Consider the following 27,966-nt stretch of genomic DNA (forward strand, 5'->3'; position numbering starts at 1 on the left):
ACTGCAAATTAATCGTTTAATTAGAATCTGTTGTATCAGACTGTTCTTACTGCATTCTCGTCGCTCTTGTAACTTCAAAATTGTAGTTACAGTTCACACCCGTTCCTCTTTAAATTGAGTTTCCCACGAAGCATGTTAATATTATAATTTTCGGGGAATCTGAACGTGCGTCCGTGCCAGGTGCTGCCAGGGGCAAGTTTATGTCTGGAAAACCCAGAATCAATATGTGGTTTCTGGGTTGCTTGGTCGTGATGGATACTTTGGCTTATCCTGTAAATCTTTGCAATGCTTACTTTTTTATTGGAACAGTTACCGTATATATTAAACTCAAAGATACGTTAGTGTTTGAATCATGCGACAAGTTGCTTAAAAGGACTCACTGCCTCAGGTCTTAATTTTGAAGTTGTAAAAAGTATGATTTAACTACCAACATGACAAAATTTAATTTTATATTTAAACATCATTTAATTTATTACTAACACAATTAAATTCGGTTTGCTGATATTTTAATTTTAGCGGACTTGGTATTTTTAAATTTCATTGCTAGTGATTTATAGTAGGTTGGGGAAAGATGGGACACCTTTTCGTTCTTTCTAGTCCCATTTGGTAGTAAACAAAAAACTTTTAAAGAATTATAAATTCGTATCGTCACGACTTTTATAGACTGTTGTTAATTGTTTAAAATACGATAAAGATATTTGAATATTATATGTACTTTATGGGTAGCACTCAATAAGCAGAATGCTATGAGTGTGCGTGTATTTTTTAACAACTTCCCCCGTTCATTGCTGTACAACGCAGACACATAGAATCTCATGACTATTCAAAGCAATATATACATTTAAGTCAAATAACTGGCACGATTTTAAAATATCTGTTACAGTATTACAAGCAGAGCAAACTTATTTTATTTTCCTTTGATACTGGTTGAGGTCCGAGCTAAGAAAATCGCTTTTAATATATATGGGCTGCGTCAGAAAACTTTTGGATTAAATAATGATTAGAAAAAGGCGTCAAACGGAAATAAGTTTTTTGATCCATGGCTATAACATCAAAGTATCCGGCATCGTACAACCGTGTCATAAATCCTCATGAACAACATTCACAAGGGAATTTTACCTTTTTAAAATGGATAAAAATATGGCATTTTTAAATATGAATGATTGTTAAATTGTTTCTAAGTATATACACGTATTTTGCGCTATGACACAGTCGTTAGAGCGTCGGGCCGTTGGCTTCTCTGTCTGAGTTGTTAGCAAAATATATTAAAAAAATGAAAATCATATCACTCACAAAAAGTACATATGTGATCCGCGGGTACGGAATGTATAAAACTCGACGTTGTAGCGATCATCACTGCGACGCGAGAATAGACAACTTCATTCATTTACACATTCATCCATTCAAGAAGTAGTTAGCTCTCTTCATTATGCATGTCAGTTTTCGGTAGAAGAAGCTTTTTGTTTAATCTATACACAGCCCCAAAAAAATCAATATTAAATTTATGTCAATTGTTTATATGAACAGCAATCTTTGAGTTGTAACTTTCTGTGTGCAAAAATTAAAATATTCATCCGATTTCGAATTGGCGCGAAAAACGAACATTGTAACTTTTGGCGTTTTCGGCAAATGAAGCCACTGCTGTATACTGTTCGTTGAGTTCGGGTTGGGATTTAGTGAACCAGTATAAGTTTCCTGGCTGGTTACAGTCTACAGAGGCGAATCGAGTGGTTTGTCTGGCTCCAAAATTGTTTCTCACGAGGCAGGGCAACAGGGCGACCACGTTCTTTGTTAAGCAACCATGCTATTAGGTGTGCAGTACCCGGCGATATAGCTATTGTATCTTACAGTAAAACATACAGGGTAACAAGTTTGTCAAGTAAAAGCTGACTAAACCACACATTGAATGTGAATTAATCCAGCAAAAGTTCATTTTTTGTCTACTTTATATGCAAAACTGTTGCACCATAAATGCTTTAATAAAAATGTTATGGTTTTATAATATAATAAAAATATATCAAAAAACCATCAAATGGAAAGTGAATTAATAAACCAAGTTTCTAATAATGCAGTTTAACACAAATATAAACCAATAAGTTTGATTTCACAAAAAAATAAATATATATATATAATCTTAATTGGATAAACATTAAAGTACATATATAAATATAGTTGATTAGCAATTACTAAATGGGAATTCCCCCAATTATGTAAAGGTTCGTAATTTATAATGAGATTACACTAAGCATATTTTAATATTTCATTGCTAATCACTAACTCTTAGCCAATAAACCCAAGCTACACCCCTAATAGTCTTACACTGCCTAATATAACTTATAGAGGTTATGGGTTCAAGGGTCGTCGCTGCTATCATTTTGGCCAGATGTGTGCACAGTGTGCTTGGGCAAAACACTTAAAAAGCATTTGCTTCAACTCAGTATGTAACAGGACCTGTGTATAACGACTAGGGATGCACATTACAGAATAATTAGGTATTCTAGGATATCCTAGAATACTTTATTTCGAATCTAGAATTCCGAATCTAGAATTTCGAATCTTTTTATATTTATAGGAAAATGAATTTTACCCACAAAAGTCAGTTTATTGACTTTCATAGCAGCCTTGTTGGATCACAAGCTGTAAAATGATCAAAAATTATACCATTGGGTAGTTTTTGCGTCACGAAACGTATAGCAAGCTATGAAAAGACGTTACGAAACGTTTACTCTCGAAAGTCCCACAAACACAAATTTTTTTTTTTTTTCAAAATTAATAAGTTGCAAAAATTGTTAATATAGTATGTGAGGTGACATGTGATGACGTCATTAAACAGAATACCGAATCCCGTAATTAGATTCGAATACAAAAGGATTCGAATCTCATAGATTCGAAATTCTGTAATGTGCATCCCTAATAACGACTGTCGTTTTCAGGCCAAGCGAGGATAAAGCAGGATATGTTTGTTTTTTATAATTAAAAATATTTATTCATTAAAGTTTATTTTAAACAGGATTAAGTCTCTGCGAACCAGCGCTGTCAAGTTATGTTTGTTTTTGTATAACCCCTAGTGTATAAAGATGCCATTGCTGCATAGAAAGAGGTTTGTGCCGAAACTTCCACCTGAGAATCTGAATCCCGAAGATGAAGTTTTCTATTGTCCTCTTACCCATGAAATATTCTTTGATTATGAGTAAGTTAAAATTGGAAAATACTGATCACGTTTTTTATATATATATATGTTGTACAAATGGCCTGTATACATATTGCTTATGGTTGAAATTTGGGTATCTTATAAAAAGCTTTTTTAATTTTATAAAGTTACACCCTGGATGCATGTTTGTCGAAGAAACTGAACTGATAGATGTGGGGAACTATACTAGGCTCTGCTGATTTGTTCATTTAAATAGACTCATAGCGTCACATTAAAAAGTCTTTAATTTTAGAAAAATTTACATTAAGCCTATAATTGAACCACTATCCACAGCTATTCAATTTGTTGCAGATTAATTGGAAATTTTGTTCATTAAAAAAGAAAACCGGAATTGCAATTGCACCTGTAAATAAAACTACAATTTTGCAATATACTTCGTAAAAATTAAAGATACTATAGATTAAAAAGAGCTGATAAGCTGTGTGCTAAGCTGATAAAGTTGTGATAAGATTTTAAATAGTAAGAAAACAAAATGATACAATTTTGCAGTGAATTCTACGACCGCACAATATTATGCAACAGCCTGGTGTGGAGTTGTTCAATAACAGATCGACCAAATTTAACTTTCCAAGAAGCTCTCGACTCTGAAAAGGCTGCAAAGAAAAAGTTGGCTCACTTCCCTATTTCAATACAGGTAGAATCCTTGTTCTGTGATATCTCTGTGTATAAACAATCGTGTGTTTAATTTTAAAGGTGTTTCTCTGGCAGAGTAACATAAATATGCTTAATTTCAAAGAAAAATTATTTGAACTGACTAATTATAAATCATACCGATTACCGAGTCATAGGCCCATAGGCATTAAACCTGGGTGGCAAGGTAGGCAGGCCCACTACAGTTTTCTGCACTGCAATATTTAGTAAACTTTAATATAGTTAGATGCCTCTAAAACAACCATCTGACTTTTTCTGTGTCTCCTAATTTTTAATAGTTGCCTATGCATAGTCCTACTAAATAAAAATTTATGACTTTTTTCCAGAAACCTCTCCTATACCTCGTCAGTATTGCTCGTCGATCTCGTATAGATGAGTTGAGTGATGTTATTTATAGTTTCATGAAGGATCGTTATTTTGTTGGAGAATTAGTGGAAGTTCTGTTTGAGACAAAAGCTACAAAAAGGTTATTAATAGATGCTGGGTTTTCTGGTCAGTTTCAATACAAACATGACTGCCTAGTACCTTTCACTGCCTTTTTTCTCAAACATATGGTTGGAGCTTTCTTTCAGAGCGTTTAGTTATAACTTCTGACATCACCGAAGATTGTTTTAGTTTTAAAACTAAAATATTTAAGTGAGATGAAAACCGTATGAAACATATACACCGTCATGTTTATTTTGGAACTAATATAGGTTAAAATAGATAGAGCCAAGTCTTGGAGAAAGCAGTATGCAGCTTTTCACTCATATTTTCAGGTTTTTAAACTTCATAAAAACCGTATTTTTTATAATTTTGTATTATTTTGTGTTGGACATCATGCGCCTTGAACATAAAAGATGATAAGCCACTTTTTAAATTTGGTTTCTATATATATTTGATCTTCACTATTTCAACCATATATATTTGTAAATACATTCAAACAGGTAAGGTAACAATATAAGTTTTGTTAGATAGCGAAAACTTTAAGAAGAATTTACCAGCATAACGTTGCAAATGAATCTAATATATATATATTTTCAAAAACAAAATGATCTTTTTTATTAGATCCACATGTTGTGTCACCCGTATAGTTCCCCCTGTGCAAACTAATGGTCATCTAAATGGGGGATTAGTTGATGTTGAAGATGGAAGTAGTGGTGATGAAGATGATCTTCCTTTAGCGGAGTAAGTTGTAGGGATGCGACTGGCCGAGCTCAAATCGATCCCAAAATACTTGGTCTGATTGTTTCATTTTTAAAGTTTGGCACTCTGTTGAAAACTGAGTCAAGCGTGGAGTCTGTGTGTTATAATGTTTTATGCGAAAGCGAAAATGATTAAAAAATAAATAAAAAAGATTCTAAACAAACTTTGATGTTTCTGTAACAATATATATGGTAAAAATGCTCAAAAATTATTAAAAAAGACGAATGAGCTATTAAAAAATTAGCCTGAAAATTTAGAATACAACTTTTTTCTCTCTAAACCTTCAAAACTTTTTACTTCTCAAAAACAAAACTTAAGTTTATAGCATATAAATATATTTGAATACCAGACTGATGATAAATCCTATGTCCTCGAACAAGGACCTCACCCATATAAAAAAGAATAGACTGATAATGCTGGCAATTTCTAAAATATATATAGTTTTGGTACACCATAAGTTGGGCCGTTTTAAATATTTAACTAATTAAACTGATTTATTACGTAGTTTAATATCCTAACTGTAAATGCAGCTTCAAGAAAACGCAACCAATACCTGGTAATGAAGTTCAATATCTCGTTCGTAAACTTCGTGTTTCTGGTGAAACTGAGAAAGTAGTGTTTGGTGGTGCTATTCGGTGAGCTATTACTTTAAATTTTTCCTGAATAAAGTTATGAAATTATCTAAGCACATATTTAAGTTTTATTAATTTAAATTTTTCCTAAATAAAGTTAAAGTTACGAAGTAATCCAATCACATATTTAAGTTCTATTAATTTAAATTTTTCATGTATAAAGTTACGAAGTTATCTAATCACATATTTAAGTTCTATAATTATGGAAAAAATACATTTTTTTATGATATTTAGTTAGGGTATAAAATATGTATATATTTATGTATATAATATTCAGTATATCTAATATATCTATTGATATATTTTGTCCTTTATCTATTGTTTTGAATACACCTGTCAATTAAAGTTACAATAGCCTATTAGTCTACTTTAAATGTGTCAATTTAGCTTATGGATCTTGTTTATTTTTTCAGTAATATTTAATAATCTTATGTTACACAGGAGAAAAGCTGGCTTGTTCAATCGTCAGATCTGCAAACTTTTCCTGAAAGCAAACTGCATAAAACCAAACGGCCAAACCACAGATGAATATGTTGTATTGGTAAGAATCATACAAATGCTTAATTACTTTACACAATCTGTATTATTACAAAACATGGATTAATTATTCCCAGTATTGCACCTTCTGTTCTGTGAGATCCTTATCTAGAATCTTGGGTTTAGGTCAGATTTGGCTTGTTACCCTAAAACACTACCTGTTGGTATGTGTTCACATGGGGCTAGTGTGCCTGATGCCCCTAGTGTTCAATGTGTCCCACTCCCACTGTGGGAGTCCAACAGTATCCTAGTAAGATTTAAATACAGAAACTTGACAACCCATTAGTGATACTGGGTTGAAGCAATGTCTGTTAAATTTTCTAGCCAAGGATATATACATTAATTCGGATTGACCATCGAATCCGGTACCATTCGCTTGCAATACAAGCTTCTAAACCATTTAGTCACAATAGCAAAATCATAGAGAAAACGTGTTGTATAAGCATTATATAGAATACAATTACTTCCACTCTACAGCCAAAAGTAAGGGCGCAGCTTAAGATCGATTTATTGGAATGGGAAACTATTTTCGTCGGATTGAAACCAAATTTTGCCTCATTCTCTCCCAAGTCCAACAAATCGAAAAAGGTAAGTAAGTTTCAAAAAAGTACTTGCATGACTTCCTGCCATTAGAAAAATTGTAACAATGTTTTGACTTTTGACTGTACAGCAAAAACTGAAATTAGGTGTGTAGCCCTAAGCCTTTAATTATTTAAAAAAAGAAAGCATGAGTTTTCTACTTTCTAACTATGCCTTAAATTTTGAGTTTTCTATGTGTATAAAGACCCTTTTTTTAAACAAAATTTAACGGCAGTGTTTGCAAAGTTTATTTTTACAAACGTAACAAAACAGACTATTTCAAGTCACTCTGGAACAATAGTAGGTAAAAAGGCACAAAATTTTGTTCAACACCTAAACCCAGCACAAAAATTGCTGTAAATTCCGCAACATTTCATTTGTACAAAAGTAAGCTGAAAAATTCTGATGTAGATAAAGAAGCTTTACGTATTAGCTATTCACAAGTTTAATGTATCTAAAATAGCTGAGGACTTTCTGATACAAAAGTTTTTATAATTCAGTTATCATTTGAAAGCAAGTGTAGTAGTTCCCTGATTCCGTAATTATCACGAAAAATCTCCGCATGGTCATCTGGAAGTTTCGAATTTCCCCTTAAATCCACCACATCTAGATGTGTGAGAGCGTGGTAGTTGTTTTCCTCTGCACTGGTTGGAGATGGCTGTTAACAAATTAATTGGTAATTGTTTGAAGGAATCTTTATATGGAAGTACAGTCTTCATTCATGCTATAATTCTGGGCGTTGGGGTAATGAACCAACCCAGTCTTAAATTGCAGGCACTGTGACATGCTTCGCCCATATGGGACAGAATAGAACATTCTGTTAAAACTACTTTTTAAAAAAAGTAGTTAACCTAAAACCATTTGTCATTCCATACTACAGCAACATTTCTGCACAAGTTTGAAAACTTACATGTATAATTGTGACGTTTCCGGCACGTTCTTCTGGGGGTGGGAGTTGCTCAATAGACAGTTGTACATCGGATAACGCTTGTGCTGTTTCAAATGTCCTTCTACTCACAGATTCGATCTGATTTTCTTGCAAATAAACCTGTGAGAGTAACGTGGTTCGCTGGAAAAGAGATTCTGGCAATGAAGTTATTGAGTTGCCACTAATCGACACATATCTCAAAAGAGGGTTCCAAGCGAACAGATTTGCGGGCAATCCTGTTATACCAATGCTGTTGTCCGACAAACGAACCTCAACTAAATTTCGATTGTATTGGAAAAAAGTTGATGGTATACTGGTCAGTTGGTTGCCATTGGCACTGAAAGTTCTTAGTGCGCGGTTGAACACCAGTAACCTTGGGTGTAGCTCAGTTATTGCATTGTTGTCAAGTATGAGGTCTTCTAAGTGTAAGTTCTGGACAAAACCAAACTCCGGCACTTCTCTTATTCTATTGTTTGAAAGATCAAGTATTTGCAAGAGCTGTGATTTCCAAAATGCATTTTGTGGTATTGTTGCAATGTTGTTCCTATTCAGTCGAATTGTCTTTGTTCCTGTTTTTGCATGTAGTAATGCAACAGGAATGAGTTGTAGCTTGTTATCTGACAGGGAAATCTCTTTCGATCGATTCTGATCACCAGCTAATTGAATGCTCTGGTTTTCAGTTGTGAAATCACTCAGATGGTTGCCTAAGCAATAGAAAATTCAATTTTGTTTTCAGACAATCTACACCTACTATATTGTAAAATCCCAGACCCTATACTTTTAGCATATTGTCCACCTCAGTAATTCAAATTTGTTGCCAACCTGTTAGCATCAGAATCTCCAGCTGTGGTGCCTGTTGGATTGTAGATATGTAGAAATTTCCACGCAAGTTATTGTATGCTAAATCCACTTCAATTAACTTTGGGTTGTTTGCAAAAATGGAATTGTCAACCTGAAAAATATGGGTATGATAAAAATATATTGTTTGTTTCACAGGCTTCGGTTCCCTTTTTTCCCGAAATTTATGAAAAACGTTTGTTTTTTACCTCCATAATTTTATTTCGTGCCAGTTTCACAACCTCCAGCAATCTGTTGGATGAAAAAGTTTGGTTTTCTAACATTTCTATGACGTTCATTGAAGCATCAACATAAGCGAGATGTGCGTTGTTTTGAAATAAAACTCCAGGAATTGTTCTTAACTGGTTCCTTGAAACACCCACCCTCTGCAAAGAAATGGTGGTAATGCTGAGAAAAAAGCTGGCCAACCCATTATCAGGATTATTTTTGGATAAACAGTTTATGAACACTCAGTTATTCATTTTACACCCCCGCTATATGGAGCTATTAATCAAAGAAATGCTGCTTATAAAAACGTTGAAAAACCCCTTTAAGAATTATCTCCAAATCAATTGTTGTACACCAACCGTTCAAAGCTGGGATAAATTAAGCAACAAACAGTAAGAAACCCACAACGTATCTTTAGATCGGTATCTAAAGTCTCTTTATGGATTAAGTAATCGATAGCGTTTTTTCTAAATCTGGTATGTTACGCAAAACATAACTCTACCAAGAATAATCTTACTTGTAAGAAAGTGTTTGTTACAAACATATTCATCGGTAGTTCGCTTATCTCATTAGAACTCAGATCTACCGAAGACAAGAATCGTGCGTGTCTAAACATTCGGTTATGCAACTTTCCTGTGAATTTGTTTCCCTGAAGCTCCAACGTTCTGTGTAAAAAACATCTTTTAGCTGAAAGCCACAAATTGAATACAAAAATATTGATTTAATTTTAGTCCATCTCAGAAAAGTGCTAATACCACAAAAAAATGCTTTTTACCTTGAAAAATATTGATTGTGTATACCAATTTGATTTATATTACAGAATCCATATATATTTTCTAAATTTTACCCCAAAAAACTTGCTCTTTCTTTGGTGAATTTCTAATTTTATTTCTATTACCTGATCTCTGGTAGGTTTCCCATTAGAGGTTCAAATTCTTCAGAATCACTCAATGCATTTCCATTCAACCTTAGATGTCTTACAACCTCGCAAGTTTCTTGCAAACTTTCAACGCTTGTCATGTTTCTATGGGTAGTACAAGCAAAATTATTTTTCTACTCTAAACTTTTTTATTTGGGTGCCCTTACAATCCAGAGAGTCAATCAGTTTTGAAAATATTGTCCGTTAACAAAAATGCTCATATTGTTTCAACATCTTTGCTCAGTTTGGTGTTTATGTGGTTATAATTGAGTTGGTTGTCTCACCACAACAATAAATGTGTGCACTAATGCTGTAGAATAATACTAGTCGCAACACAAGTCGAATTACAAAGCAACACCCTTCTTTCTTGAGGTTTCTTGCATATAAATTTGTATTTAAATGTATAGCAATATAAATTGTTGAGAATAATTTTGCAACAACTGCTATAGATGCCTCTCCATACATATTAAAGAGCCCTCTTAATAAACTCCGTACATTTGCTGCCATAAGATGTATACCTGAAACTACAATCCATGGTGGCTGATTCCTCGTCCCACTCACAGTTAGTTAAGTTACAGGTCATGTTTCCATGTTGTTCTATCCTCCGTCGCATTTCAACTATGCTGTCACCATGTTGGTAGAAAAATCTCTGTCTCAATCTCCATGGTAACCCAGTATTGCGCAATAATAAGTTCACATACCTGACAAAAGGAGTTACGAATGTTAAATCCTTGAAAGTACTGAATTTGCCTTGGAAGTACTGAATACTTAGACAGTTAGGACAAAGGTGTTACTGTTACAAGGTACATTCATGTGTTTTAGTAATAACTCAGTAAACCACTGAATGTGTTCGTAATTAGACAATTTCCAATCAATTCTCTGCCAGTTTTCACAACTTACGCACAGTGTTTACTGATAAACGTAACAAGCCTTGTAAGACCGCACTGGCATTTCATGTTATGCGCTATACATTTTTTAAAAATTTGCTCTGCTTTGTTGAAAAGTGCCAACGCTATTCCAAATTCTGCAGTGCGTTTTAATAACTTAAAAAAAAAAAATTCTTTATTTCAAACACATTCCAATGTATATCAATCCGTTATTTCCAATCCTTTACAACTGTGTTGTCATAGGTTAATTTGTACTTAACAAAACCACATAATGCACTTACTTTAGATTTGCATTGTTTGAAAACAGACTTTGTGGAAAGCATTTAAGCTTATTAGCCCATAACCTCACGCTTTCCAGCTCAAAATTCCGACTGAATAGATTATCTGGCAGGACTTGTATATTGTTATAGCCCAGATGAATCTGGAATGCGAATGTGATAATGAGATCTATTATGACTCACAATTAAGTAAGAATTACTCTGTTGTGGAAACTGATTGCGTTAAGTAGATTGTGATGTTGTGGGTCTTAGACAATAGAATTTGTGACGTAAATTCAAAACTAATTAACCTTTCTATTGTTACTGTACATTGTCTTATTTGTGGCTTAAACTATTACTTATGGTCTTGTAACTGGTACAACATTGAGAACAAGTTATACAGCAGTCCGAACTTGTTTTTCATAAAAACCAAAAAGTACGAAACAGCATTTTTTTAATTTTGTCAAAAATTTAGTATTTTTTGTGTAAAATGATGTAAAAATTTGTCAAAAATTGAAAACACTTACAGTAATAAGATTTGGGTTGTCCATGAAAACACCTTGTCGTAAACACTGTATATTGTTTTTAAGTAGATGAATCTCAGTGAGGTATGTGAGGCCTTTAAAGATGTTGCGTGGCAGAAACATAAGTTGGTTCCAACTCAGATTGATTTTCCTCAGTTTTCGGTTGTTCCTGAATTTTTATTTTTAAAGGTGATACTGTCTTTTATAGGTGCTTAACTGGGGTGGCAATGTAAGCAGGCCTACACATAAATTTTCTACACTACATTAATCAGTAAATACTACCACCAATTAGTGCCGTTTTTTAGGAATGTGCGCCTAACTATACATCTCTGTACTACATTTTAAAAAAGTTTGGCAGCTATGCGTTTGTTAATGTGTCGTGATTTTTACATTGATGCAGCATTTTTGGTCTACCATTTATGCTAAAGGTTAAGGCGTATTGCTTAGATTTGTTCAATTTGGGATTGCTCATAAAATTGAGCTATGCTGTTTGCTTGGTAGTTAATGATTTATATATTCTTGTTATAATTTGTAACACTTTAATTCATTCATAATTACTACTAGTGTTTATTCCAAAAATTATATATAGGCTACTTTGTGCATTGCATTTTTCCAATGTACTAAAAAGACTCATACCTCAACATTCCTTCTGGCAGTGATGTCAGTCTATTTCCCCAAAGGTGCAGTGTTTCCAGATTAATATTTGTTGCAAATGCTTCAGAACTTATGCTGCTGATATAGTTTTTGCTCAAATCAATCAACTTTAGTCTTCTGTTTTGCTAAACAACAAATGTTTTTTTACACAGTGTTAACCTATCACCCCCTCGTTAAGTATCAACCAAGGTATTGAGGAGTGAAATAGTCAGTGTAAAATGCTCATTCCTTTTGGTCAAATTATATAGTGGGGTGGAGGAATGTCTATGGGACACATTTTCTTTCTACTTTCTCGTCCCATTTGGCAGTAAAGATAGAACACATAAAGATTTGTAAAACCGTATCCTCTTGACTCTCCTAGAGCATTGTTAATTGTTTAAAACATGATCAGGATTTTTTGATATTATGAGCTGAAGGTGTCACATCTTCCCCACCCTACCATATATATACCTCTATTTAAAAAATACAATTTAGTGAATTTGATTGATATGCTAACACTTCCGTTTGAGTCACGTTTTACTATCGAACACGGGCCACCCCAAGATTGAGGTCACGCTTTGTTTATATTCACAATAATACAACAGGTGCGCCAATTTTTAAGTGTCCACAAAAATAAAATGACCATATATTTCTCGTACACATTTTCTTAATTTTTTCTTACCTGAAAAATTGCACTAGAAATGACTTGAACTTTGTTGTTTCTTATGTTAACATCAGTAAGAAGTGGATTTGCGTTCAAGAAGTCGTTAGGTAGTTGACGTAGATTGTTGTATCCCAAGTTTAATGTTTGTAGATCACTTGCACTTGTAAGGATTCTGGTCTGCATTATTGAATATAACATATCATATTTTTGTAATTCACATGTAAAACTATGTAAAGTTATAAAAAAAAATTAAAACTGAATTAGTTTTTTCATTTAAATTTTGGGTAGAAATAGTAGTTTAAAAGTAAAATAAATATTTCCTAATTGAATGAATAAATGTTTCTAAATAAACTATTATGTTTTAATATAATATATACCTTAATTTTTAATATACTTTAATAGCAAATTTGTAAAAGAAATTGTTTTAGCTCATTTTGTACTTTAAACATAAAATCAGATATTATAAAAACAAAAATCACATTTTTTTTATTTATTTTAGTTTAAAACTGAAACTGTTTTTTGTTTTAATATAAAATTAAAAGAAAATCATGATTTATGATGTCTAGCAAAGATTTTTTCCCACCTTAAATAACTCTGCATTACCGAGTCTGCTGTGCTGACAAACAATATGTTGGGTGGAAGGTGGAGCTTCCAACATGGATAGAAACAAATCTAATCTTGCAAGAATACATTTTAACTTCCGCTCACCATTCACCCACTGGCAGTTGCTAATTATAAAAATATGAATGTTTATAAACTTTTTAACGAAAAATTTACAGTTGATTTAAAAAAACTCTTATTCTAATAAAACAATAAAAAAATAAACAAAAATTTATCGTTGTTTTTAAAAAGTGAAATTTTTTTCAATAAGCAAAATATAAAAATTATTATTTGGTTAAAAATTTATGAATTTTGATTCTTATATTAACAGTAACCTATAATGTATGTGATAGGATTATAGTAATATGACCAATTTAAACTGTGCGAATAGATTTTCAATCCACCTGTTTGAGGTACGTGTTATAATTTTACGGTAATTTTCAGGGTCAAATTTCAGCGAAGAGTTTTGGATATCAAATTTCTCATTTAGGGATTAAAATTAACTGCTTTGAAATGTGTGGTTACGTTGTGGGGTATAATTCCATTCAGTTTCTCCTATTCTCATGCCATTATTTAAAAGATTTTTTTGTCTAAATTTCAACTACACAAACACAATACATTATTTGTGTTAAACAGTTAGTATATATATAAATATATATATAACAGTCTAATATATATATTTGTTAATTAGCAATGACATTTCTAAATTACAAATTGCTTTTCCAATACACACATTATCAGATACTTACTATGAGAGACCTTGTGGTTTTCCAAGCTCAATGCAAACAGTTAGAGTAACAAGTAATATAGTTATAGCAGCAGAATTCATCTCCGCACACCTATTTCAGTGTAAACACAGAATATCATATACAATTCAATGTACCTGATAATACAAATCATAGGGAATTAACAGTTAACTTAAATTTTCCCACAAACGTCAAAAACTGCATGGGAAAGTTTGAATCTGATAGCTAAAATATGTGTATATAATTTGACTAAACAATAGCTCATACCTCAGTCCTACTTCAGGCCAGCTGTCTGGTATCTATTATCGCATCATAACTGATTCTATAGTCTAATCATAACTGATTGCAACGGTGCTTCTTCCCACATTAAATGGTCAGTAAGCCATCACCCTCAGGCAATATATTTCCCCACTGTGTTTGTTGACCACTGTCTGCATGTTAATATGCTAAATTGCTAAGCAATAAACAAACTACAAAGTAAGAATCTCAGATTAGCTGTGAAAAAAATTTGCCTGCAAAATTTGTAAAACTGTATTTCTTTTGTAAGAATATGTAATTTTTAACTTTTATTCTTAGCGCTGAACTTAAAATCCTTTTTACATTCGTTGAACACTTTTGTCTTGTTACTCCATTTTTTCGAAGTACTTTTTTGACCTAGTTAACCTTTATTTTTGCCACTGATGGTCTATCTGATAAATATCCGTGAAAATTGGCGCAATTGCGTAAATCCTTTGAATGAGCGTCGATGTAGGTATTTTCTTTATAAAGAGCGTGGGCTGGCCTGGGGGTTGAAGACGTCACTACTTTCCTGCGAAGCAAATTATCTCACCTGACCCCTAAACAAATGATACCGTCACATTTCACGATTTGGTGATATCATATTCTCAATTGGCATCAACCACATGCACGACTATTTATCAGCTGCTTCCCTCGTTAATTTTTTACTCACTATCTTATATCTTTAGATCAGCGAATGCAATTGGTCAGTGTTGTTGCAGCCATTATTTTCAAATTAGTAGAACGTTCTCTTTAGATGACCCTACCCTGCCCGGGAATTCCCGCGCACCTAGACTGTCCTAGTTCTGTTTATTTTGTTGTAAACACAAGATGTGTCGGCTTTTGTCTCAGATTATTTGCTCTTTACCAGCGCCAGCTATCGCTGCTGTAAATAAATAATCAAAACGTAGTTTTTCTTTCATCCAGTTTAACTGATTGTAAAATAACACTGGCACCATAAATTTAATAATGCTATATGTCATTTGTTGTATTCCACCCGTGAAACAGTGTCGTAAATTTTAATGCTCTCCTAAAACTGATATACAGTGTTCATTCTAAAGGTTGTGTATTAAAGTATGAGGTTATCTAATACAGTAATTCACATTCTTATGTCTTTAAGTTGTCAAATATTTGTATTTAATTTCATATTCATTGCTCTGTAATCGCTCAAATTTCACGAAAATGTGTATTCAGTTTGTAAGTAATAATTTCATTTGCAGTTTTGACATAATATTGTAACACTTACAACCTAAATTTAAAAAAATGTTTTACGTAAACAAAACCATATTAAATCAGTTGTAATTTAATTTAAGACGTACATCAATCAGGGCAACCACATAATGGCGAGGTCCATTAACTTGTAGGTGCTACTTAACCTTCACAGGATAAACCTCTATAATTACAGATTACTTAGCTCTATGTTTACGCTCACGTAATTGCATCTAATTCTGTATGTCACCTCGTTGCACTTTATATATGGAGGCAGTAAAATCAAACAAATGCCAAAACTTTATAAAAGCAAGACTAAAGTATCTGTAGTTAAAATTAGATTTTTTTAGAATTTATTTTGATAAAATTATATAAATTTAGCACCCTTTATATTTAGGTTGGCAACGGAACTGGAAAATCTCGTTCAGGTGAGAAGAGATAATAAGATCTAATCTAAAACATCAATCGCTCGGAAAGGCTTTCATCCCACGCATTGTGACATGATAGTAACATCGTGATTGCAGATGACTTGCCATTTCATGCAGTACCATCCTGTGCTTGCGATCTTTTTTTATCTAATTAATGTATCATTGCACTGGTATTTAAACTTCCTGTGTTCAAGATGGGCATCAGAATGACTCATATTGGTCATTTCCTTTATTTGTATATTTCCTGTAACTTCCTTACATTTAATGTCTTGGAAATATTTTCTAAATACCTCCAAAAAGTTTTCACCTCAAGCTTCCGCTTAATTTTGGTAAATGCTTTTTTTAGATAATTACGAAAACGGATCACTTTCAAAACTCAAAGGAACGAAGCAATTGAAAGAAAATGTTAAGAATGAAAAGTAAGTTTTCATCGCTATCACAGTTTCAAATAAACATATAGAATTCAATATACAACAGCCTGGGCCCATATTAGGTTATTAAAGTTAGAAATATAGTTGCAACGAACTTGTGCGTATATGCTGCCACAGACGTCACGCTTTAAATCAGATAACGGATGTTTATTAATATGGCTGAGATAACGTTGTGTGGTTGTTAGGAGCAACTCTCCGTAAAACCCAGCTCGTTAAACGACACGACTCTATGCTTTTATCTTGTTTGATTTTTGTAACTGTTAAATGTGCTATTGCAAGTGTCACATTTTGGATTCTGTGTAAAAGTTTACAATTTTTTATTATTTTTCTATTTTTTCTTTGATATAATTACTGATAATGGTTCTTTTTAATTGCTTAGTTAAAAATATTAATGAATGCTTTATGCTATAATGTGGATAAACAGAATAATATATATATAATTTTTTTTGGGGGGGGGGAGGAGGGGAAATGGTAAAAAAATACCTTTTTTATTGGATTGGTTACAGGTTATTGATTAATCTCAAACCATTTATTTTAGTTGTTATAAAGAGCAAAAGGTATGATTATTGATTTTTTTTTTAACTTTCAGAAAGAAAGAGAAAGAAGAAAATAAGAAAAAAAGGTTGGAACAATTTGAGAGAATGAAAGAGGTTGCTCGCTTAGATAGAGAGAAGAGAAAGAAAGAGAGAGAAGAGGAGCAACATAAACTAAAGATGGAAAGAGAAACTGTAAAATAAATTTTCCATATTATTATTATTTTTTTAAACTTTGTTTTTGCCATTCTTTGCTGGTATCTAGTACATGGTCTACCTCCGTCTAATTTGCTTTAAAATAATCTTTGAGTATTATACAGATTAAACACCAGAAGCAAGAAGAGAAAAAACGGCTCGCAAATTATTTAAAAGAATGGAGTCGACCAAGAGAAGACTTGGAATGTGACGACCTCAAGGTAATTTTAATATATTTGAAAATGCTGTTTTTTTTTCAATATTGGAGTTACCTATGTGTTCTACCAGGCTCAGTGTTGTTAGTGGTCGATTACAAATATATATAAGACAAATATATGTATAGTGTTTGATTGTTCATATTTTTGTTCATAGTATTTGTAAATTCATGTACAGTAAATATACAGGAATTTATATTTTTATCAATTTTTGTCTAACTTTTCAGGGCATTTTCCATGACTTCTTAGCATTACACAGATATTTCAAAAAATCCCTTAAGTTCGGAATATTTCCTAGATTAAAACAAACCACTAAACCATAGCACATGCATTACATGTTTTTTTACCTTGAGGCACCTTATAAACATAACTATACTAACCTTAACTTATATATAGCGTTGCTGCCAGGCATGTTTATACTTTTATTTTGCCTCTACCAGCAAAAATTTTGGCTAACCAACATTTCTACATTTTATATAGGTCGTCTTTATCAAGGTAAAATTACAGTTTTGGTGTGCTAAAATTTTGCTGAAAGATCCAATATACAAGCATAGCACTAACATTGTTTATTTCAGGACTTACCTGATCCACAACCAATCTCATGTGAGCTTCCACCCTCATTATTTGGTGACGCTTTGTCTTTGCTTGAATTCTTTCATGTGTTTGGCAACTTGTTTGATGCAAAAGATGAATTTCCTAATGGAGTTACTTTAGGTGACGGTTATTTTTTTCAGTTTTTTTTAATTATTTCTTTTTTTTATGTTGGTCAACAAAAAAAGTTAATTTTCTCTGGGATTTTTTTCATGTTGGTCGCAATTAGTTTTGGGGGATTGCAAAGAATGTTAAATAAAGATAAAAAAGATGTCACAAAAGATTACTAATTGGCATAAAATTATCGTTTTTTTTAATTTTTAAAAACTTTTTTTTAGATTTGTTGAGCAAAGCATTATTGCAGAAAGATCCTGATGGGCCTCTCTGTGATCTATTCTTCTTCTTCCTCTCTAATCTGTTCCGGACACACACAGAAGAGGAAGGAGGTTATAACAAAGTTTACATGGAACCAGGAGATAAAGGTTAAAAAAATATTTAAAAAAAGTAAAAAAAATAGTTAATTTTACGTATAAAAATTTTTTAGAAAAGTTCCATTAAAACAATATTTTCCTAACTTGAATACGCTTTGGTTTTGACATATTCTGCTATAAAATTTGTTTTTTTTAGAACTTGCAACTCAACCAAATGAACAATTAACTGAAGAAGTTCTTCTTGCATCTGCCAGCCTATCTGCTACATGGCCTTTCTCTTATCAGGGATTTCCCCTCAGTAAACTGGAGCTGGACAGTTACACAGTAACAGAGGTAAAATAAGTTATTCATGTTCGTTAAGGGTAAGCGCTAATAATGTTTATATCACGCAATTTGAAAGTCTATTTTGAAATGTTTTTTTCTAAACACAAAAATTTTAAAATAATAAGATTCATAATTTGGGTCTTGTCTTTTGGTGTGTAAGTAATGTATCTTCTATTTAATTTTTTTCTACAAAAAAGCATTCAGAAAACTTAGTTGACTTTTTTGCATTTCTGTCTGCTAACAATTATACTTTTGTAATGAATAAAAAAAAACAATTTTAATTTTTAATGAAATTTAATGATTGAAACATGTCTAAAGTAAGCAGTTGTTATGTTTCAAAGTACAAACCGTTGAATTGTTATTAATAAAATAGTGTGCATGACAATAAATGCCCCCCCCCCAGGTACTTCGTATATATCTCATCACATCTTCTTGTCGTCCTCGTCCGGAAGATCGTGTATGGAGGTATCAACACAGGGGGAGTTATACGGTGTTTGATGATACACCACTTAAACTGTGTTTTGATCAACCAAAACTTGTACAGAAGTTATCGAAACTCAGCATTTATGACTTTCAACCAGGTGACTTAGTGGGGCTATTTTTTTTATTAGAAAACAGATATTTCATAGATTTTCTATGAAAACAATATGCCTATAGTACATGCAGAAGAATTTTTTTTTTTTGTAATTTTTTTATTGTTGTTGATTCACTAGTTTTTGTTGTTGTTAATGTTAAAAAATATTGTATTTTATATTTTGTAAAAAAATTGCAATGTATTTTTATTCATTTTTTTTTAAATTTTTTAGACGAAAAGTTATCTTTGCTGATGTGTCTCCTGCATCAGTTGCTGAGTTACGTAACTCCTCGTGACTTCCTGGAGGAAACATGGGATCATCTCCAACAAGCTAAACAAGCCTTCCGTGATGATAGATGGGCCGAGAAGAGACGAGAAAAAGAAGCAATTGCTGACCGGTGTGTTGGTACTTTTAGATTTTTATTTAATTTTTCTCTAGTGTCATTTTTTGAGTAGTATTTTTAATTTTGTTATTTTTATGTCACATTTAGTTTCGAAAAAGTGATTATTTTTTACTTTATACTTTTATCATGTTGTTTTAGTTTATTTTTCATATTAGTCTCATTTTTTTGTTGTTTTAAATAATTTATTTTAGGTATACAGTTGTTTCTCCGTACATAGTATTGCACAAGGTCATAAAAAAATTTCTACAATAGTTTACTTAAACTGTCATAGCACCTACTACAATTGTAGTAGATTTTGAACACAGATTTTTAATCCTTACAAAAACATTACAGTGTTCGGTGGAAAGGTGAACAAAATATGTTGGAAAAACAAGCAAGACAGAAGGAATTGGAAGAAAAATTACGACGCGCTGAACTTGGTTTGCCTGAGTAAGTGAAATCTAACATTTTACTTTTTGTAGCAATATGAACATTTTAGCGAAAGTCCCAAGTCCCAAGACATTACTCGGTGAGGCTATTCCACCTTTGTTAAATACTTAATTAAAAGTTTTTGAGTGTAAAAAGTTTTTTATGATAAAACCTTCTCCCGATCTACAGACCTGATCTCGCGGCACAACGCAACCTCCGGAAGAGAAAAGATGAAATTGATGATTCAGAACCTCGGTTGCTCTCATTAGAAGAGAAAGAAGTAAATATTATATGTATTATTATATAAATAATCTTTTCTATAGTGGTGTAGAAATGTTTTTAGGCACCTTTGTTATTTTTTACTTGAAAGAAATAAGTATAAAGAAGTTAACAAACACTTTATTTATTAAAACTTAAGTTTAATTCCCATTAGTTTGTTGTTGATACCAAAAAATTAAAAAAAAAATTTACTATAAATTTGAATTTTTCAAAGGAAAGATTGCGAGCGTTTGATGAAGAAGAGACGATAGCAAAAGATGCGTGGAAGTTCAGATTGCAGAAACATCAACAAACTGTTGCTAAGTACCAAGCCCCATTTCAAACTATGGCCCTTGGTCAAGATAGGTGTGTATACAACTATTTTTTAGTGTAGTGTTTATTGTGGCAGTATATTTATTGTAACCTGACATTACAGTTGTTGTGAGCTAAACACGGTGTTCTACAGTTGCCCCATTACACAGTGCTTTTCCTAATGTATTTCTTGGGATTTAAAAGTGATTAGTATTTAACTATTTATTGGTCAATTTAATAATTTACTTTGTTAAATTACCAATAAAAACATCTGTTAAAAAATAAATTACAAAAAAATTCTATTCAACCTAATTAATCTATTACAGCTAATACATGCACATACATTTCATTATCAGGTACTACCGTAGATATTGGAATGTCAGTTCAGCTCCTGGGATTCTTGTCGAAGAATTCCCCGACCCCGCGCTAACTGATGATGTTCTCACCATAAAAGTGGAGCAAAAATCTGGTACCAGCTTTCAAATGACCCCTTACTCAGGACGTAGCACCCCTGGACTGGGTGAAAGCTCAGCGGGCGGAACCCCCATTAATATCATGTCAAGGTCCCATGTTTCTACATCAAGCCAACAAAACACACCTAATGTGGCCTCACCGTTAGCAATTGGACAAAAGACTCAACAAACTGTAGTACACCAGGGAAACGGGAATGTAAAAACGGCGTCTATTTTCAGTCCAGTAGAACGGACTGCATCTCCTGTATTGAGACAATGTATAAACAACAATGTGAAAGACAATGCTCCGATTCCAATGCAGATGGATGAATCTGAGTTGGAACTACCAACACAGTGCAGTGCAAGCCAAGGCAAAGAGAGCAGGTAGAATTAAATGTACATTATGATTTAAAACTTAATTTTCAGTTGTACAAATCTCCAGTATGTGTAATTGACTTTTCCACTTAATTTGCACAACTTAAAAACTGTAACTGTCAATCATATTATATATCTAGTAAACTTTTTTAAGCAAATATATTTTGTGTACATCTACTGTTTTACCATGTTCCAAGTCATCACTCATCAGTATACAAAAAATATTTACAGAAAAGCTTTGTTATAAATGACTTGTGCCCAAATCAACCTATATGTTTAAAAATTACATTTAACTTAATGTATCCCCAATACAGATGGTACATTTATTCATCCCCGGAAGAAATTGAATCTCTCCTTTCATCTCTAAACACTAGAGGCTTCAGAGAGTCGCAACTTCTCAACCGTGTAAACCAAGAAAAAGACACGATAATTAAACGGTTGACGAAACATCCAGGTCTGCTTGATATAGACCAGGTGAACAGAATATTGGCTTTTAAATATTTATAAATAGAATTTTAAGTTAAATGCCCAAAATATTCATGTTTATAACGTGGCTGATTCAAAGAGCGCCATGTACTGGAATATTAATGGTTTAGTACAAGCTCAAACTTATGTTTTGATTTTTTATAATTTAAAAAAATATTTTCAGTGGTCAAGGTTCTCGCATTAAGTGTTATGCTTGATGCTGCTCCGTTGGTGTGTCCATGGGCAACACACTTAACAGTCATACCTCATACCCGATGGTCATTAACTCTTAAAACTAATTGTTTCCCAAATTTCCTGCACAATGCTAATATGGCTATTAGAAAACTACAAGACATGTTTTTAAATGAAATGCATTTCTAACACTGTTATTATTTAATATTTTTGCAATAAATTTGTTTCTTATCCAGCTTCTCACCAACCCTGACCCCCACACCTCCAACAAGCAGCTAGATTGTGAGAAAACTTTGGAACTTTTACTTCGTGATCAAATCCTTGAATTAGAAGCAAGAATGTGGGGTGGAACCCTTGGTGTTACAAAGGTATTCTAAGATTTATTCTAAGATAGCAAAATAAGATTAAGTTTTGTAAATTTTACTAATAAAAAATGGCGTCTTGTTTATTTTTAGGGTTTTAAATGATTATATGGTCTTCAACTCTAGTTTCCTGTAGTACCTTACTCATATAGCAAAAAATCCTATATTAATGTCACAACTTTGAATACAAAATATGCCGTTTAGTTTAGTAAAAATTTACCCATTGAAAATTCGCTTTAAAATTTAGCTGTTAAATAAACATATTCGATATCTAAGCTTTAAACATCTTGTATTCAACTTACAGGTTGGAGACAGACCAGCTTGGAGAGATAGCATTGCCAACTGTACTAAATATGAAGGTTCCATATTATGTGATGTAGATCTTCATACTATTCAAGGTTGTAATGTCTTTGTGTTAAGAATAACCTAATATTATTACATGTGCATGAGGTCCTTGTTTAGGACCTGGTATTTAGGCCAGATTTGGTTCATTACTCCCGAAAATGTAGTGTTTTTTAGTATTTTTTAATTTGGTGTCTAAAAATGATGACACTTAGCTTCATACAGTATTGTATGTTTGTGGAAAATTATCAACCCAAAATATAACAGTTTTTTAACCAGTAACCGCTAGCATCCAATGGGGACAAGCAGTAAGCAGATCTATACTCAATGTCTGCTTTTTAAAAAAAAAAATACCTATGAAAAATGAACATAATTGGTTGTAAAAAAAGCAACAAAATCACTGTCTGTTCAAGTGTTCATAATGTCTAATATTTTTTAAAAATTCAGATGAAAATCTTATTGAGGATAAAAAGGAAGAGAGCAAATCAAAGATATTTTGTGATCCAGTCATCCAGTTTCCATGGAAACAACAAGAGAGTGAAACTGAAGTGATGGTGGATCAAGATGGTGTGTTGATACAACCTGCTTGTTTTGACTTTGTATATTTAAATTCAAGTCTACTTATGTGCTTGGTCAAATTTTAATAAGATAAAATTTGGGTCAAATTTTGGTGTTTTTCCGTTTTTGGGCAACTGTTCGGAAATACTGTACTTCCACAAAAATAGTATAATAAATATAAAACAAAAATAGTATAATATAATAATGTTGCATAATTGTATTGCCTATAAAGTGGGGCAAAAGTGTTTAATATAAAAAACCTGTGTTAAAACTAGTTTGGTGATTCTTTCTACCGTCACCTAATAAACCATAACCTTTTTTAACTTTTTCTTTCCTCAAGATTCAGAAGAAAACGAAACATCTGTTGTGAAAGAGCTTGCCACAAATCTGCTCATCATAGCACGAAGTGTTGACAAGAAATATTTAAAAGCTCCATTAGGTGAATATGCAGCAAAAATAACTGTGTCTTATGCTGTAACAATACCCATTGTTTTGTCACAGGTAAACTGGGGGAAGCAAAAGCACCTCGCTCGAAAAATTCTGATGATAAAGAAGAAAGTGACCAGAGTGAGATGTTGTTACGTAGATGGGAGTTATCGTTGCTTCATTCAACTTCATTATCTCAGGTTTGTAGATTTAGTAGGGTGGGGGAAGATGGGTCACCTTTTTATTATATTTTCTCGTCCTATTTAGTAGTAAACAAATAACATTTAAAGAATTATATAACCGCATCCTCACAACTGCCATAGACCGTTGTTATTTCTTTGAAACACGATCAGAATATTTGGGTATAATGTGCTTAAAGTGTCCCATCTTTCCCCACAGTACTATATATCACACGTTAATGTCAACTCCTGCAGGTCTGCTCCATACGAGTCCCTTATTAATGTCCGCACATGCAGGGCAGTATGTTACATTTCAAAAGAAATAAATTAATCAGAAGTTTGAATTAAATATTATGCAGTTTTTATTCTAACACTTTTTGTATTTTCATATTAAAGAATTCTAGATCGAAATAATTTTGTAATTTCATAAATACATCATACTGAAATACTGCTTTGTTTTTGGTTAAGCGTACATCAATTATAAGTGCATTGCAAAATGGTATAAATTTGTTAATAATTTAAATATAGGTTTTTTTGCATCTCTCTACACTTGATCGTTGCATAATGTGGACAAAGTCGATACTGAACACCAAATGTCGGATCTGCAGAAGGAAAGGAGATGGAGAGAAAATGTTGTTGTGCGATAATTGTGATCGTGGACACCATATGTATTGTTTACGACCAGCATTAAAGGTTGGGTAATGTTTCTTCACTTTTAAGTTTTTCCGATTTTTTTGCTTAATTGGTAGTTTTTCATGTTTGCATAGGAGAGTACACAACTGATATCAGTAGAAAATCCTTAAAAAAATAATATTAAAAAATTTGCATTAAAGGTTTGGATAAAGAAATTTTATCTAATTTTAACCTTACCTAAAATATCTTTAAATTTTATTTTAATGCGATTCACAACAGTTTTGGTAGAAAATCTTTGAAACAAAATAATATTAAAGTTTATGGATTCTTGGTCCTTATGTTTAAGATTTACAAGATTGAAAATTCGATTTATCTTTTGTATTATCTAGTGATAAAGGCTTGCACTGGCAAAAAATGATTAATTTGTAAAATACTGTAAATCTAAAAATTTTACATATATATTCCACTTTTTAGATTGTCCCTTCAGGCGACTGGTTTTGTCCGGATTGCAAACCGCGGCAGTCACGTATCAGCCCAAGGAAAGTTGTTCGAACAAAAAGTTTCTCACAGGTATCTGCTGTTGGGGCTGATCTTGCTTGCCAATTAATTCTGGTAATTCAAACTAACTGAACTGTCAATCAAAATCGAATGTAAAACTTTACCTCTGTTATTTTGACATTCTTTCAAAGACTGAAATGGCACTTTCATTACACTTTTACAGTATTTCTGCATCAGCATGTATTGATTGCAGACGCATTTGCAGCATGAATTATCTTTCTCGTTTACATTTACTTATGTAAACCTTTAAAATAAAAATTATGACATATTTTTAATGGAAGAAAACAAGCAGTTATTGTTTCAATGAACAAATTTGTTTTTATTCTTAGTTATAAACTTCTCTTTAATTTGTTTTTTTCTTGTTTTTCTAAATAGTTCACCATTTAATATAAGCATTATACTTGTACACCTTGTAATATTACTCCTACTACATATTTATTCTGTTGTTCTAACTCTAAACCAGAAATTTCAGAAGGGGTTAAAAAACGAATCCTTTAAAAGTTACAGAATTATTATTTTTGTTTCCTTCATAAAACTTTTTTTACTTTTACTATTTTCTCTTTGGATGCCATGTAGAAATAAAGCAAGCTACATGGTTGAATTATTATACCAAAATAATCAGGAATAAATAAGCAAAAATAATCCTTAGCAAAATGTTCCACAATTATTATTTTTGATTTTTTTTTCAGGATGAAAGTTCTGATGATGAAGAATCAGAGGAGGAAGAAAGCGAGGAAGATGTTGAGAGGTGAGAGGATTGGAGGACTCTTGTTTCATCCTTGTGTCCTATATATCCCTGCTTTTAAAATTTATAACAACCATTTTTTATTCTGAATTGTTTTTTATTTAAAAACTATTTTTATTTAAATATAAAATACATTATATTTAATGTAAATTCAAATATATATTTTAAAGTTCTGAAGAAGAAGTACCAGTCAAAGTTCCAGCAAAGAAAAACCTCACTTACAAAATACCAAAGCGACCTCAAAAGAAAGGAGTGAAATCAACAGGAAAGGCAAAAGCTGTTGAAACAAAGACAGAAAAGACGAAAGTTAAAGGTTTTTAAGATAGAATTGATAATTCATCATTATCAGCATATAAATATTGTGTGATTTCATTTCTATCATACTATGTTCTACAAATGTAAAATATTGCACACACAAAATTGCCTATGAGGATGTCCACACACAGTAACCAAATACTCAATTTATGCTATACAATCAGATATGTGCGAAAACAATAACACCGCTGCAAGACCACATTCTATATCTATGGCACAAAAGGACATGGGATTTTCCATTACATTATTTTCCTTTAAAATCACATGAAACAATTTCCAGCGCCTGTTTTAATTGAATGGTGCTGTATGGCCATTGCTCATTCCTATGACATCACAATAGCCATTATTTGTAGAAGAGGAGCTGAGGAGTGGGAGCAAACGTCGCTCTACAGGAGTATGGAAGGAATTATCTGTCTGTGGGGAAATATTGTCAGAACTTATTAAACATAAAGAAAGTTGGCCTTTTCTTGATCCTGTCAGCAAAAAACAAGTCTGTAAAACTGTAAAATATATAAACATTTTTTTTGTACTGTATGTGTTAATACTGTGTGTTTACATGCCTGTAAATAAAACAGAAATATTAAGTTGTCTATTGCTAAATCACGACAAGTGTTTAATACCAAGTGTTGTGTTTATACACAGGTTCCTGATTATTATGACATCATAAAGAAACCAATGGATCTCGGAACAATACATCGGAAATTAAAGAATGTACAATACCAATCTCCAAGTAAGCAAAATCTCAAATTTTACAACAATTCATAAAAAACTTTATTTGATCTTGAGAATATACAAACTTTATTTTTGCCACAAGATTACAGGGCTTCCGACCTTTAAGGTATTCATTGTTTTCAGTATATATTATTAAATCTTTGTCAAATCTTAGGTGATTTTATAGCTGATGTAGATCAGATATTTCTAAACTGCCATGAATACAATGAAGCACGGTCTGTAGTAGCTCGCTCTGCCACCCATTTACAAATCTACTTTGATGGTAAATTGCAAGCGAGTTCTCTTATACACCATCGTACTAGCCACAACCCTAGTAAAAGAAAGAAGACTGGTTGAAGGCGGTTCTATCTGGTTTACACTTGCTTCATGCGACTGTTATGCCGATTTCTGGTGAAGTGGGTCCAGTGTCGAGTTGTTGCGCTTGTAGAAACTTTTCTACATGGCTGTTTTTCAATTGAACCTGTTCTGTTAAGTACAATCACTGCATTCTCTGCCAAGTTATATTTTTCATAAGCGTTCCAATGTTATTTTTATTAAACTTCAAACCAAAGTAGCGATTTTTTCCAAATGCCATTGTACCTGTACTCTGGCTGGCACATTACTTTAGTTAAGTGTCATTGTTTATTTGTTTTTGAGTGTTCTTTTTCTTAAAAAATCTTGTCCGTGTTCATTTTGAACATAATTTTTCAGTTCGGTTAGATTCTGTACTCACACAAGGACCATTTGTTTTATTATCAAGTTTTTTTGTTAAAACCTTCCCTAAAAAACTTTATTAATAATTTTGACCAGGCTATAGCAAGTTCAAAACCCTGGAAAACTTAATATAAGGTTGAAAATAATACAAATTTAATACGAAATTACCTAAGTCGCAACCTAAACTGTTGGTTGATTGCAATGTTTCAATTGAAACTACTGTTTCAGTAAGTAAACTTAGCCAAATTTTCTGATTTGTTTTGATGATTTCAAGAATAATGACATTAAGCTGATTTCTAGGACTATTTTTCGGAAAGATTGGAATCTTTATC

General features: G+C 32.3%; 2 protein-coding genes across 3 annotated transcripts; one reads left to right on the forward strand and one right to left on the reverse strand.

Annotated features, from left to right (window-relative positions):
- Positions 1-2,971: 2,971 nt before the first annotated feature.
- Positions 2,972-27,883, forward strand: LOC149736803 (bromodomain adjacent to zinc finger domain protein 1A-like). Of its 2 annotated transcripts, none has more exons than XM_089877200.1 (33): positions 2,972-3,190; positions 3,701-3,845; positions 4,189-4,328; positions 4,910-5,029; positions 5,578-5,682; positions 6,121-6,220; positions 6,694-6,804; positions 15,901-15,931; positions 16,278-16,350; positions 16,952-17,090; positions 17,216-17,311; positions 17,881-18,019; positions 18,235-18,378; positions 18,524-18,660; positions 19,055-19,232; positions 19,458-19,623; positions 19,963-20,058; positions 20,227-20,317; positions 20,531-20,661; positions 20,964-21,443; positions 21,749-21,908; positions 22,328-22,459; positions 22,758-22,851; positions 23,243-23,362; positions 23,694-23,792; positions 23,855-23,979; positions 24,487-24,651; positions 25,066-25,203; positions 25,839-25,897; positions 26,065-26,207; positions 26,563-26,699; positions 26,852-26,939; positions 27,096-27,883. In XM_089877200.1, the coding sequence occupies exons 1-33, from the start codon at positions 3,078-3,080 to the stop codon at positions 27,275-27,277; spliced, it is 4,377 nt and encodes a 1,458-aa protein (XP_089733326.1). In that variant the 5' UTR covers positions 2,972-3,077; the 3' UTR covers positions 27,278-27,883. The 2 variants fall into 2 exon arrangements, with proteins under 2 accessions (XP_089733326.1, XP_089733327.1); XM_089877201.1 differs by having other exon boundaries at positions 25,066-25,161.
- Positions 7,026-15,885, reverse strand: LOC149736804 (uncharacterized). The gene is made up of 13 exons (XM_089877207.1): positions 14,022-15,885; positions 13,256-13,400; positions 12,691-12,849; positions 12,012-12,154; positions 11,379-11,544; positions 10,876-11,015; positions 10,226-10,408; positions 9,687-9,812; positions 9,306-9,453; positions 8,770-8,946; positions 8,546-8,675; positions 7,706-8,427; positions 7,026-7,453 (listed from the first exon to the last, which is right to left on the reverse strand). The coding sequence occupies exons 1-13, from the start codon at positions 14,099-14,101 to the stop codon at positions 7,292-7,294; spliced, it is 2,481 nt and encodes an 826-aa protein (XP_089733333.1). The 5' UTR covers positions 14,102-15,885; the 3' UTR covers positions 7,026-7,291.
- Positions 27,884-27,966: the final 83 nt, after the last annotated feature.

The sequence above is a fragment of the Ciona robusta genome, chromosome 4, assembly GCF_009617815.1.
Source record: "Ciona robusta chromosome 4, ASM961781v2".
Taxonomy (NCBI): domain Eukaryota; kingdom Metazoa; phylum Chordata; class Ascidiacea; order Phlebobranchia; family Cionidae; genus Ciona; species Ciona robusta.

Coding starts and splice junctions, on each gene's coding strand:
- LOC149736803 (XM_089877200.1), top strand. CDS start 3,078: ATGCCATTGCTGCATAGAAAGAGGTTTGTGCCGAAACTTCCACCTGAG. Junction 4,329..4,909: donor GAGACAAAAGCTACAAAAAG/GTTATTAATAGA, acceptor CTTTTTTATTAG/ATCCACATGTTGTGTCACCC. Junction 22,460..22,757: donor GAACCCTTGGTGTTACAAAG/GTATTCTAAGAT, acceptor TTCAACTTACAG/GTTGGAGACAGACCAGCTTG.
- LOC149736804 (XM_089877207.1), bottom strand. CDS start 14,101: ATGAATTCTGCTGCTATAACTATATTACTTGTTACTCTAACTGTTTGC. Junction 13,401..14,021: donor AAACCACAAGGTCTCTCATA/GTAAGTATCTGA, acceptor TTTTATAATTAG/CAACTGCCAGTGGGTGAATG. Junction 11,545..12,011: donor CTGCCAGAAGGAATGTTGAG/GTATGAGTCTTT, acceptor ATAAAAATTCAG/GAACAACCGAAAACTGAGGA.